Source organism: Balaenoptera musculus, chromosome 8 (genome assembly GCF_009873245.2).
Source record: "Balaenoptera musculus isolate JJ_BM4_2016_0621 chromosome 8, mBalMus1.pri.v3, whole genome shotgun sequence".
NCBI lineage: Eukaryota > Metazoa > Chordata > Mammalia > Artiodactyla > Balaenopteridae > Balaenoptera > Balaenoptera musculus.
Genome location: NC_045792.1, coordinates 40,037,725 through 40,050,690, shown reverse-complemented (window position 1 = coordinate 40,050,690; position 12,966 = coordinate 40,037,725). Strand labels below are relative to the sequence as shown.

Below are 12,966 nucleotides of genomic sequence, written 5' to 3'. Positions count from 1 at the left end.
GCTGGAAAAAAGGTAAATTGAATAACCCAGTGTGTGATGGTCATCTGATTTGAACAGCTCCATACATTTTTTTCCTTTCATCTCCAATATTTAGGGCTTATTCTATGAGAACAAGGTGCATATAGTTTTTCTAATATTTGTGAATAAGAAAGAACAATTTCAGCTAACATGTGCTTCATGCTGGGATCAACTAATTCCATTTCAAGCTGTGCACAGTTCTAATAAATAAATAAATAAATACTGTTTGTGTATCTGCTTATACAATTAAATATTAGGTTTCTCAAATAATTCTAGTCTGCTACTAGAATTATTCAACAAGTAAAGAAGAAACAGGAAAAGAAAAATTTTATAAACATAAGCTATCTCAAAAATAAAAAATCCCAACTGTATTTCTAAAGATTTTTTTTATTTTCATGAATATCAGCATAAATTTGGCATCTCAACTGAATCCACATTGAGCATTTCTGTGATAGGTGAAAATGCAAAGTGGGTAAGGATGTATCTCCATCTGGAATATTCCATCTGAGCTCTTTCTACTGAGCAGCGCTCCCTGAAATTTGCTAGAAGCTCACTGTGGATGGTTTATTCTTTAAATAAGATTTATTAATTGCTCATTCTTGGTTCAGAGCAGAGACAAGAAGAGAATAGAAGCCTATGTGGCACATGGGAAGAAATTCTTAGACTGGAGAAGAAAAACCATGGAGAGGGTCATTTTTTGATATTTGAAGAGCTATCACAGGTGACTGGTGGTTTGCAGACTTGTTCTACTTTATTCTAGGATGTGAGTTAGGAAAACATTCAAATTAGAGAGACTGAAGTTTTGCCTCAGTGTGAAGAACTCTGCATTAGCTGAAACTCCCTAGTAAATGATGAGGGCCCTGTCACCAAACTCAGAACAGAGGCTGGGTGCTGGGTCAGGCATCATGTGGGAGCATATACCTATTGATTATTAGGGGTTTGGTTATACCTATTGATCTTCGAAGTCCCTTCCAGATCTGATTCAGTGAGGCTGACTTATCTCATCAGTGATGTAAAGTAACCTACTGCTGATTCAGTGTGAGGATTTAAATTCATACATGAACACTTTTTGAGTGTCTGCTACATGCCAAACACTGTTGTATGCAGTGAGACCACAGTGATTAAGCAGCCAGATACTCTCCTTGTAGAATGTACTTTCTCTAACAGGCAGATGGAAGGAGACTCTTTTCTGGGGATAAACACTCCAGGACTGTGTTAGGTAACGGACTACGAATATGTCACAAACATTTATGTTCTGCATATTTTGATAAATCAAAAAAAGACTCTCTTTGCAGAGAATCAGTACTGTTGTGATTGTGTTTTTATATTCTACAAAGAAATACCAAGAAGTACCTTTTTATGATTTCTACAGTCAATTTGGAGAAGTCAAATAGGAAAGTATCATATTAACTCAATACTGTTTGCCCAATTAATGACACTTCTCTAACAGAGGGGAAAAAAGAATTTCTTTGGACATAAAATACTATGTAAGTCTGATGTCTATATGGATTAAAAAGGCAATAATGAGATATGGGGATATATGTATATGTATAGCTGATTCACTTTGTTATAAAGCAGAAACTAACACACCATTGTAAAGCAATTATACTCCAATAAAGATGTTAAAAAAAAAAAGAAAAGAATGTTGTTTTGGTGAACAACCAGTCTCAAGTTTGACAGACCAGTGTTTGAGAAAGGGATCTTCTGTTTACTGGCTGAGTGATCATTCATAAGTTACTTAACTTAAATCTCTTTCCTTACCTGTAATATGGTGATAAAAATAGTAACTACCACATGAGTGCTTGGCACTAAGAAATATTTGCTGAATGAATGATGGGTTTAGAAAATTTAATGATGAATGCATTTATTGCACCTATCATAATCCCAGCACACAATGATTAAATAGTCATGAATGTATAGGTGATAATAGTGGTTGTAAAACTGTCCCTATTTGGAGATAATATGATCATCTATGTAGAAAACCCTATGGAATTTGTAAAAACCCTGTAATAACTAATAAGTGAGTATAACAAGGTTGCAACATACAAGATCAATATACAAAAATCAGTTGTATTTTATATACTAACAACAAACCATTAAAATTGAAATTAAAATAATAATGCCATTTCTAATAATATCAAAATATGAAATGCTTAGGGATAAATTTGACAAAAGATGTGCTAGATCTGTATTCTGAAACTATACAGCATTGCTTAGAGAAATAAAAGAAAACATAAGTTAATAGAGAGATATACCATTTTCATGGATCAGTAGACTCAAAGTTGTTAAGATGCCAGTTCTTTCCGAAATGATTTATAGAGTCATTATAATCCCAGTAAAAATCCAAATAGGTTTTTCTAAATTTCATATGGATTCTAAAGCTGATTCTATACTTCATATGGAAACACAAAGGATTTGGAATAACCCAAACAACTTTGAAAAAGAAGAGCAAAATTGCAAGACTTACACTTCCTGACTTCAAGACTAATTATGAAGAAATTATTAAGAAATAATTATTAAGAAAGAAATTATTAAGTAATTATTAAGTAAGAATTATTACTAATTATTAAGAAATTATTAAGAAATAATTATTTCTAATTATTAAGAAAGTGTGATATTGATATAAAAATAGACAAATAGATCAATGAAACAGAATGGAGAGTCCAAATGTAGACCCATACTTTATATGGTCAATTGATTTTCAACAAAGATGCAAAGGCAATTCAGTGGAGAAAAGTTTTTTTCAACAAATGGGGCTGGCACAATGAACATCTACATATGAAAAAATGAGCTTAGGTCCATAGCTTGTACCATATACAAACATTAACTCAAAATTCATCATAGGTATAAATGTAAAACCTAAGACTTTAAACTTCTGGAAGAAAACATAGGAGAAAAATCTTTGTGACCTTGGATAGGCAAAGATTTCTTAGATACTTAGATAATATCTAAAAACCGAAAGCAACCTAAATGTCCAACAAGTCAATGTTTAAAAAAAATTGTGCTATATGCGTGCAATGGAATACTACTCAGAAATTAGAAGGTCTGTTGTATTTTTAAATGTACAACAACATGGATGAATCTCAGAAATAATTATTCTGGGTGAAAGAAGCCAGACAAAAAAGAGCACATACTGTATCATTCCGTTTCTGTAAAATTCTAGAAAATGCTAATTAGTCTGTAGTGACAAAGCTAATCTGGTTGTCTGTGGGTAAGGAAAATTTGAGAGCATTTTAATTAGATTAAAAACGGGAAGGTGAATACTTTAGGAAGTCATGGTCACATTTTTTATCTTGGTGGTGATGGTTTCATGGGTGTCAAAACTTACAAATTGTTTATTTTTAAATTCTTTTAGAGAAATTGTAGAGGATTTTATTTTTTTTTAATTTATTTAATTTATTTATTTTGGCTGCACCGGGTCTTAGTTGAGGCATGCCGTATCTTCATTGCGGCACACGAGATCTTTTAGTTGCAGCATGCTGACTCTTTGTTGCGTCATGCATGCGATCTAGTTCCCTGACCAGGGGCTGAACCTGGCCCCCTGCATTGGGAGCGTGGAGTCTTACCCACTGGACCACCAGGGAAGTCACACCGATTGTTTACTTTAAATGTGTATAGTTTATTGTATGTCAATTATGCCTCAATTGAAAAAGAGTAATAAAGAATGCATGGTAGTTGTTACAAAGCTATGGGCTTATAACATGATTTTGGCAGTCTTTGGGCAACCTCAGAAGTGAGTTTTTGCTTAATAGAAAAGCTCATGTGGATTTACATTTTCAATTGTGACCACGTGGATCATAATTATCTGTGAAGCACTGAAGAAAGTGAGGAAATGCTATCACTGGGCATTTGTTGTTTAATATAGTTAATATGGAGCCTTGGATGAATCTTATAATAATTGTCAACACATTTCAGAGTCCTTCTTTTCATTTTGTCCTCAAATTTTTGGATCATGAGAGCGAAGCCTGAACACTTATGTTCCAAGATACTCATTTGCACTTCTACTTAATGAGTAAATATAGCCATAGACATATTTTATCTTAATGAGAGAGAATTTTAATTTCTAGAGGACATATCTGATGTTTCATTAAAAAATAGAGTAAAATTCCACCCATATATTTTAATTTGCATTAGTGGATGCCCTTCATCCAAGGACTTCTCAAAATCATTTAATGTCCAAAGCCTGTCCCAGTTTGACAGGTCCAAGAAAAGGTATTTAAGTGACTTCCAGGGATCCCAGAGCAATTCTGTGACTACAAATCTGTGTGTGTGTGTGCGTGTGCGCACAAGTGCTTGTGCGCACGGTGGGTAATCAGGCAAGGTACAGACAAAGCTGACCTAACTTCTTTGATTTTGTTCCTTCTTAAGTTCTCTTTTTAATGGACTGACTTTGCTATTCCCCAAACAGGCCAGATATTTTATGAAAAGGTATCATGGGCAAGTCACAAAGATCAAGCAACAATATGCCGCATGACCAGAGGAGAAAAAAATATCTAACAAGACTTTCCATCGCAAACTTCTCTCCTCTCAAGATTGTTCCTTGCTTTGGGGGGTGGTTACTATTTACAAGGCTTTGGGTATTGCTTTTGATTCATATTGATTTATCATATACTCAGCATCTACTGTGTTGCAAGCATTTTGCCAAACTCTCGGCATACATTTAATTACATGATTGCCACCACAGCACTGAGATATGGGTGATAGAACTAGGCTTGCTTGGTTCAAACACCTTGTACAGGGTCAAAGAGGTAGTAGGTCATGGAGTCTAGGTTGAAACTGGAGCATTCGAGGCAGACAGATCTGGGTTCTTCTGCAACTAGCTGTGTGACCTTGGACAAGTTACGTACTCACATTTGAGACTTGATGCCCTCATTATAAGAGAGAATTATAAAGCTTACAGAGTTCTTTGGTGGATAACTTTAGAACTGAAACTTCAACATCAGTTGGGTGATCTCCCTTTGAATCGTATAGCTGTTCTGAATTACAAGCAACCTTCACTTTTCTGGCCTGTTTCTGGAAAGATGCCCTCCTCCCTCCCAGGTGCTGTACTTGGAAGTTTGCTTATGCAAGATCTACAGGCCATATTATGTGCCTAATCCAACAGGAGTACAGAGGATATAAGATTCAGGTCAGAACTGGAGAAGTGTTTCTTGACTCCTTCCATGGATCTTTTTTAGGGTATAAAGGTTTACATGAATTACACACCTTCCATGTGTATCCTGACTACTTTTAGAGATTTTATAAGCTGAATCCCAGAGTTTTCCCATCACAGTGGAAAGTACTTAAGAGTTTCTGTAGTAAGTTTCTATAGCCTTGGTGGTTTGGGTGAGGGCTGTAAAGATATTTAAGAGCACAGCATTTTCTCTTTGGCTTTTCTGTCAGATGTTTGATTTCCTGGTTGGTGCTTGTTTCAACCATGAAATGGGAAAGGTGGGAGGGAGCAGACTGGGCATTTTTCTGCTTCTAATTTAAAATGGTTGTCCCTGAGTATCCCTCAAAGTGGCTTAGAGTTTATTTAGTGTCCTCTGTAGAGTTCTTGAGGGGGCTAGAGCTCATTCAGAAAGTATGTTGGTATGGCTTTACAGCTTCTCTGATTCTTTTCGAATAACTGTGACATTAGATTTGTAGAGAAATAGTATCAAGGGGGTTTGGACTTTTGCATGCAAAATAGTTTCTATCCTAACAGGCAAAAGAACATTTGAAAGGTCTTTTTCATTTTTGTGAATGAACAGACAAAATAATGTATCCCGGGAAAGCTCTTTGTTGCATAGGAAATCAATTCGATATCCGGTCAAATGGAAATTTTGATGTGATAGTGCACTGCTTTCCCATGCATCATGGGAAGTGTTTTGACCTCTGGCCCACTCTCTTCCCATTGCTCCCAACTGTCTCGTGGGTTTGTGTGTTTGTGTGTGTGTGTGTGTGTGTGTGTGTATAGATACGTCTATCCCCGAAATTCAAATAATGTATTTGTGAATATAATTATACTTCTCAAATGGTAGAAGAACTGGTTAGTACAGTTTTGCAGAAAATAGTGTTCTGATGTAAAGAGAAGCATCTTCATTTAATTTTGTGTGATGGATTTTTTTTTTTTCATATGCCAAGATCACTTAGCACAGCCGTCCTCAGTTTGGGGTGATTGACTTAATGTGTTCCTGTTTTGCTATAGCAGTTACACTTTCCTTGCTTTCTCTTAGGAGTCATCTCTACTGCAGACATCCTTGATCGAGAGACAACAGGGTCATATTGGCTGACAGTGTACGCCACAGATCGGGGCGTTGTTCCACTCTATTCCACGATTGAGGTCTACATTGAAATTGAAGACGTGAATGACAACGCCCCGCTGACCTCTGAACCTATTTATTATCCTGTTGTCTTGGAAAACTCTCCGAAGGATGTATCTGTCATTCAGATCCAGGCTGAGGACCCTGACTCTAGTTCCAATGAAAAACTGACATACAGGATTACAAGTGGGAATCCTCAGAACTTTTTTGCCATCAACATCAAAACAGGTAAGGGAATGCTCGCATGACTTTTTTTAGTTGTTAGTCCACCTTTTAAATTCATGAGTCTGACACTTGCTACACCCTCTTATTTATTTTATTGTGTGGAGAACAGCATCCTCCTTTCTGGGAATTGCTTGAAAAGGTGAGCGTTTTACCTTTCTGGTTTGGTATGTTTTCATTTCAACTGACATTGAGGTGAAGTGATCTAATAGAAATCGGAGGCTTTCACAGGAAGCCTTAGATTTGCTTTACTCATAATTGTAAAACATGGCTCCTAAGCCATTCAGAGAGCCAGCTGCCCCCTTTCTCTATCTGGGGAGAGAGTAACCTGGGCCATGCTGGGTTCCATGGGTAGCTGGCTTTGTCACACCTCTCTTTCTAGGAACTTCTCCCTTGCTTGGCCTTAGTCCAGCACGCCATAAATAATCTCCTTAAAGCCTTAACTTTAAGCCCCAGATGTTTTGTGATTTCTGTACTACCCATCAATGAAATGTCAATGTTTAGTAGAACTTCCAGTATCTAAATCTTTACGTAAAACATACACATTTTAATTTTCTTGGTTTTTGCTTAAAAAGTTTCTAGAGAGTGCACGGAAAACTTAACTTGTTGACTAAGGACCAGAAAGGGCAGGTGTGGAGTTTGGTTGAATGCATTCTGAGACAAGTACATACACTGGAAAAAAGTGCTTTGCAGAGTAAATCTCAGAAGTTTGTTGCTTTCTTGTGATTTGCCTCTTTTAGATCTGAACAAGCAGGTAAAACACTCAGTGAGAGTTGTGATGGATAGAGTTTTAATTAATTGAAATTTAGAAGAAAGTAATAAAGATACTATAGCTATCTCACTCTGGGTGAGTTGATATTGGTCAAAAGTTAGGCTAGGTGATTGATGTTTGTTGGTTGGGACATGCCCCACTTTCCTAACAAAGTACTGATCGAGTTGATAGTTATTTCTCCTGCTCATGTTTGTTCAAGTAGAAACATATAACTGACGCCAAGCGTTTTATAAATGCCAGATTCCCATTAACATAATTTAAAGAGAATGCCAAGGGAATTTTTGAAACTATTGATTTTTTTCTAATTATGAGTGGGTCAGTCATTTTGTTAAGCAGAGTTTAGCATTTGAATAGTGTTGAATCAGGATCTGACTTTAATTTCATTAGAAGACAGAGAGTGGTCATCAGCTATCAGTGTCTGATTCAGGCGTCCTTGAACTTGAAGGAGAAGACTCAGAGGACTGGAGCCACGCCCATCCTTTCAGCACCCCGTTAAGTACGGGGAGCCTCCCATGCACGTGAGGACCCCCATCCTCCTGATTCACTTTCTCACTGTAGCCAAGAGCTCTGTGTAATATGGTGACAGAGAAATGAATTCAGATACTTGAGAAAGCCAAGAGGGAAAAAGAACAAAGACAAAAAAAGTCACAGGAAAGAAGTTGAGGGCATAGACGTCTTCACATTTCACAGCCCCTGTGGAGCCTGAAACACCCCAGTCTTAAGTCATATTCCGAATCCTCCCTCTTGATTCCATTGGCACTTGACTCAGTAAGAGTGAACCCAGCACCCTCTTTTACAAAAGACACTGCACAAGGGCAATGTCAACTGGTCTCTTCCTCCACTCATGGCTGAAATTAAAGAAAGAATAAATGTCACAGGGAGGAATTTGGACTGGAAGTGAAGACCATAGACCACGCAGTATTTGCAGAGAAGAACATGGAGACTCATGAAACTAAAGCTGTCTTTTATCTAGCTTTGAAAAGTTTGCCCTTGGATTTTCAGAAATTCCTGTATTATCGAAATTTGGACTGTATTACATAAGAGCCTTGATCATATGTATAATTTCTCTGTCCTAGCTGTAGATTTTTAAAAAGGATTTGTGCCAGGAATGACATTTTAGACCAACTTTTCTAATAGTCTAAAAGGAACATATAGCACACTTTGTAATTCTCAGACACACAACAAGAAAACACTGGATTTTGTTTATCCATTTAGTCATTCACCAAGCATTTATTGTGCCTATTAGTTTCCAAACAGGATCTTATAGAGAGAGTTATAAACTTAAGAGATGGCCCAAGCCTATCAGGGACCCAAGGTACGTGAAATTACTAAACTGACAAATATTTATGATAGAGTGAAAGGTTGCAATAATTGATTATGGTAGAGGAGTTTCACTCAATATGGGGTGGGCAAGAATGGTAGTTAGGGAGTGTTTCATGGAGGAGGGTAGCATTTGGGATTAGAAGTCCTGGTTTTCAAACCCTTGCTCTGCACTCCTAACTGGGAAACACCATCAAACACAGCAGGGAAAACATAGACTAAATCAGACACTCTGTGGGCTCTGTGAGCTTGGGCAGGTTACTGAACCTCTCTGAACTTCGGTTTTTAGTGAGAAAGGATAGTTGCAAGGCATAAAGCGGTCCTCAAGTAAAATGCTTACCACGGTGCCTGGCACAGTGAAACTGTGCAAAGAAAGTTGATACCCCATCCTGATTGCTGTAACTCTGATTACAGGCAAATCAGTTAATCTCCTCGGACCTCAGATTCTTATCTAGAAAATGAAAATGACCTTGCTTACTTCATACGAGTTGCTCAAGAAGTCTGAATTCATGATATGTTTGAAGGCCATTGGTGAACTACAAAGTTCTAGAAGAATCATGTTATTACTGTTCTTATTTCTATTGAGATTCGCAGAACCACGAGCCTGGTGCAACCCTTGTTAAGCTTGTTGCTCTAAATATAATGCTGCCTATGGAGCAATTTCCATCCGATTCCACAAGCTCTCCAAAGAGATGGTTTAATTTTTGGCACACTTCCTGTCTCTCTAAAGTCCTTTGTCTGCAATAGTTACGTTAATGTAACATTTTTCAGGAATGAAGGGGGAGGTGTACCTAACTGGTATGTTTAGGTAATATTTATGCTTTAGATTTTTTCCACTGGTTGTGGACTCTGGTAAACTGACCTTTCGTTCCTTCCTCTGTGGTAGAGCCGAAATTTATAGAGTTCCATTTTGCTTTGGCAATGTGCTACATAATAAATAAAGATTAACATGATTAATGCGAACTCGAATAATGTCAATACTTCGGGTCCACAGCTTGCAGCAGATAACAGATATCCGGGACCCAGAAAGGGAGAGAGATTTCTGTAATGAACTCTCTGTTCTCTACCTAAAGAACTGTTTTTTTTTTTCCTGCCAGACCTAAAATCACTTAGAGTCAGTAGTCTGTGGACTTTCTTTAGTAATTCCTGTGGCTTAAGAAGGAAAACAAAAGCTGTAATGCTCTGAGGTCCTTTCTGGCCTGTACAGAGAACCCTTGATTAATTCCAGGCTGAACAGGTGATTTCAATCAAAGGCAGCTTCCGGCATGCGCGGGCCTTAGCTAGTCAGTAACGGGAGTCCTACCCACGTGTTCTGAGCGGGAGACACCCGGCAGGCTGGTGTTCACCTGTCTCTCCGGGTGAGCAGGAACTTAAATGCTTCCTTCCAGCGCTTGTAACGAAATCCAAGCTGGCTGCTGAGTGGTCATCCAGGCTGAATTGGGGAACAGGTGTGGGAAGTTCCTCTAGGATTTCAGAATGTTTATTGTAGTCATGTCTGCGGTATGGGGACCATTTGGCACAGCGCCAGCATGCCAGCATTTACTGGAGCACTCGATAAATACTGTTGTTTTTATTATTATTAATCATCCTGTTTTCCCCACTAGAGTCAAGTTTGTGTGAGTTGCAAGCACACTTCTCCCGAACCCCACTGTCTTTGTTTTTGAAGTATAGTTGATTTAAAATGTTGTCTTAGTTTCAGGTGTACAGCAAAGTGATTCAGTTATACATACATATATATATATTCTTTTTCAGATTCTTTTCCATTATAAGTTATTACGAGATATTGAATATAGTTCCCTGTGCTATACAGTAGGACCCTGTTGTTTATCTGTTTTATATATAGTAATGTGGATCTGTTAATCCCAAACTCCTAATTTATCCCCCCCCTTTCCCCTTTTGTAACCATAAGTTTGTTTCTATGTTTATGCGTCTGTTTCTGTTCTGTAATATAAGTTCATTTGTATCATTTTTTTAAGATTCCACATATAAGTGCTATCATATGATACTTGTCTTTCTCTGACTTATTTCACTTGGTATGATAATCTCTAGGTATAGCCATGTTGCTGCAATCGAGACATACTTGAAAGGCGGTGATGTCTTTCCTTCCTAATCAGTGTGTAGCACTGGAACCTTCCATGGGGTTTTATAAAGTGTATTGTGCACTACTGTGTGCCACTGCTGTTTTAGACCCCAGGTATTGGTGGGATGGGTGATAGAACAGAAGTATAAGACATTACTGCATTCAGGGAATTTATGCTCATGGGAAAAATAGGGCCATCACACATACTACGCACTTTAGCAAGAATGTAAGGCAGTTTATAAAAAATAAATGGTCAGACTCTGTGGAATATAAGTTGTGAGTGAACAGGATAACATGTCTGGGTGGGGCAGAGTTCAGTGCCAGCTGGAGTAGGAGAGGATGGTGTGAGGACTTTGCAGATCCCTGAAATGGGCCCTGAAGAATGGGTCAGTCTGCAAAGAGAGAAGCGAGAAAATTACCGAGGGACTGAACAAGTTAAGCTGACCTTGAAAGCCCATCCGTTGCTACTTGAGCTAGTTGGAGAGGCTTTATATCATTAGAAAAGGAATTTTAAAAGACTCATAAATGTCTGGAGTGTTGGAAGACATTAGAAGTAGCAACTATGCACATCTCTTTTATTCTTGTTTGATGATATTTAGATTTTTAAAAGCCTTGGGTCTTATATCTTCCTTTTGAGAGGCCTAATAAAATAACTTTTTAGAGGGAAAAACCATACCTAGTTTTGCCTCTGTTTCCTTTGCCTCTGTTAAACATAGATCCAGGATTAGGGTATGCTGTGTTGAGAGCCTGTGTCTCTGGAAGTGAGCCTTACTTAATCCAGACGTTTTGATGGTTGACCAGCCAGGGCATGGGCTTTCTAAATTCTTTCCTGCAGTTGTGATGTCTCCCTTTGGTCCATGCTCTGACCGCTGGCATTGCCACCTATATTTGAGCTGAGGTGAAGCTCAGCTTGCTTTCACTTTGTGTGAGCCTCTTGGGATTAACCTGACCAAAGCATACTTATGTGTAGGAAGAGTTGCTGCCCTCTCCTCTTCTCAGGGGAGCTGACAGAAAGTGAACCTCTTCAAAAGCATGTGTGCTGTAGGAATACCTCAAAGCCTAACCTTAACGATTGATTCCCTTGGGCTTAGACATTTTTTCCCTATACAAAGAGGAGGGATAACTTATTAAAATATTGGATGTCATTAGTTTTTTAACCAACTCTAAATAATAGTAGCTTGGGACTTCCCTGGCGGTCCAGTGGTTAAGACTCCGTGCTTTCTGGTTCCACTGCAGGGGGCATGCATGGGTTCGATCCCTGGTTGGGGAACTAAGATCCAGCCTGCTGCACTTAATGGCCAAAAACAAACAAATAAATAAATAAATAATATCAGCTTGCCTTTCAGTGTACGGTATAAGACGAAGCCGGTAAGTGTTACCTGGAGGAGTAACAGAGAGAGAAAAATCTAGACCACATTTCAGCATGATGATGATCGACTGGCAAGCTTGTTAGACTACGGATTCCTGGGATGGAGCTCAATCATTTGCATTTCTACCAAGTTCCTATGTGATGCTGACATTGCTGAAAACTAGGTTAGCAAGACTCTAGACTTCAGTATCCAAAGAGAAACGAAAGAGGGAGGTAACACAGTGCTGAGAGATGACCTGAGGACAAGGTAGCCAACTTTATAATTTATCCATACACTCTTTTATTTTAAATTTTACTGGAGTGTGGCTGATTTACAACGTTGTGTTAGTTTCAGGTGTATGAAGTAGAGAAAAATGAAAATCCTGTCTCTTTCATGGTCCATGAGCAAAAACATTGTGATACCTAAGACTTGTGGTTAATAAAAAATCTGGGTTATATTAATGTTTGGATACACTTCTCTTGTTTCCAAATATATAACATTAAGCAGAATCTGTTGCTAAATGGAATTCAGGAATACTTTAATGAATCAACAAACATTTGATATTAGTTTATCATTATAAAAAGAGCGATGGCTCATAAGAGAGTGGTGCTTAAAAATAATCTGGTATCATAAGTAAGCTAAGCCTTCTGTTGATGTCCAGCTCTGTTTGGGGATAATCTGCTTAACAAACCACCTTTTCCTGGAAAACAGAAGGAGACCTGGCTTTATGTTATAACATCAGAGATTAAAAAGAAAAAAACACACAAGGTGAAGGACAAGGGGACAAATATTGATGATTTTTCTTTCAAGTGAACATTGCAGAAATCTCTTGTTACACTCTCTTGTTCCTTGTTCCTTCCTAATGGAAAGCTAAATTCTCCTGAATGGGTAGAAATGACCGCGGGATGATGAGTTGATATT

At 38.0% G+C, this 12,966-nt stretch overlaps 1 protein-coding gene across 3 annotated transcripts in view; it reads left to right on the top strand.

The window, feature by feature from the left end:
* Window positions 1-12,966, top strand: part of FAT3 (FAT atypical cadherin 3) — a 563,032-nt gene that overhangs the window by 166,826 nt on the left and 383,240 nt on the right. For all 3 annotated transcript variants that reach the window (XM_036859223.1, XM_036859224.1, XM_036859222.1), the window contains exon 2: window positions 6,216-6,530. In XM_036859223.1, coding sequence (XP_036715118.1) covers window positions 6,216-6,530 — 315 coding nt within the window. The remainder of the gene's footprint in view (window positions 1-6,215; window positions 6,531-12,966) is intronic.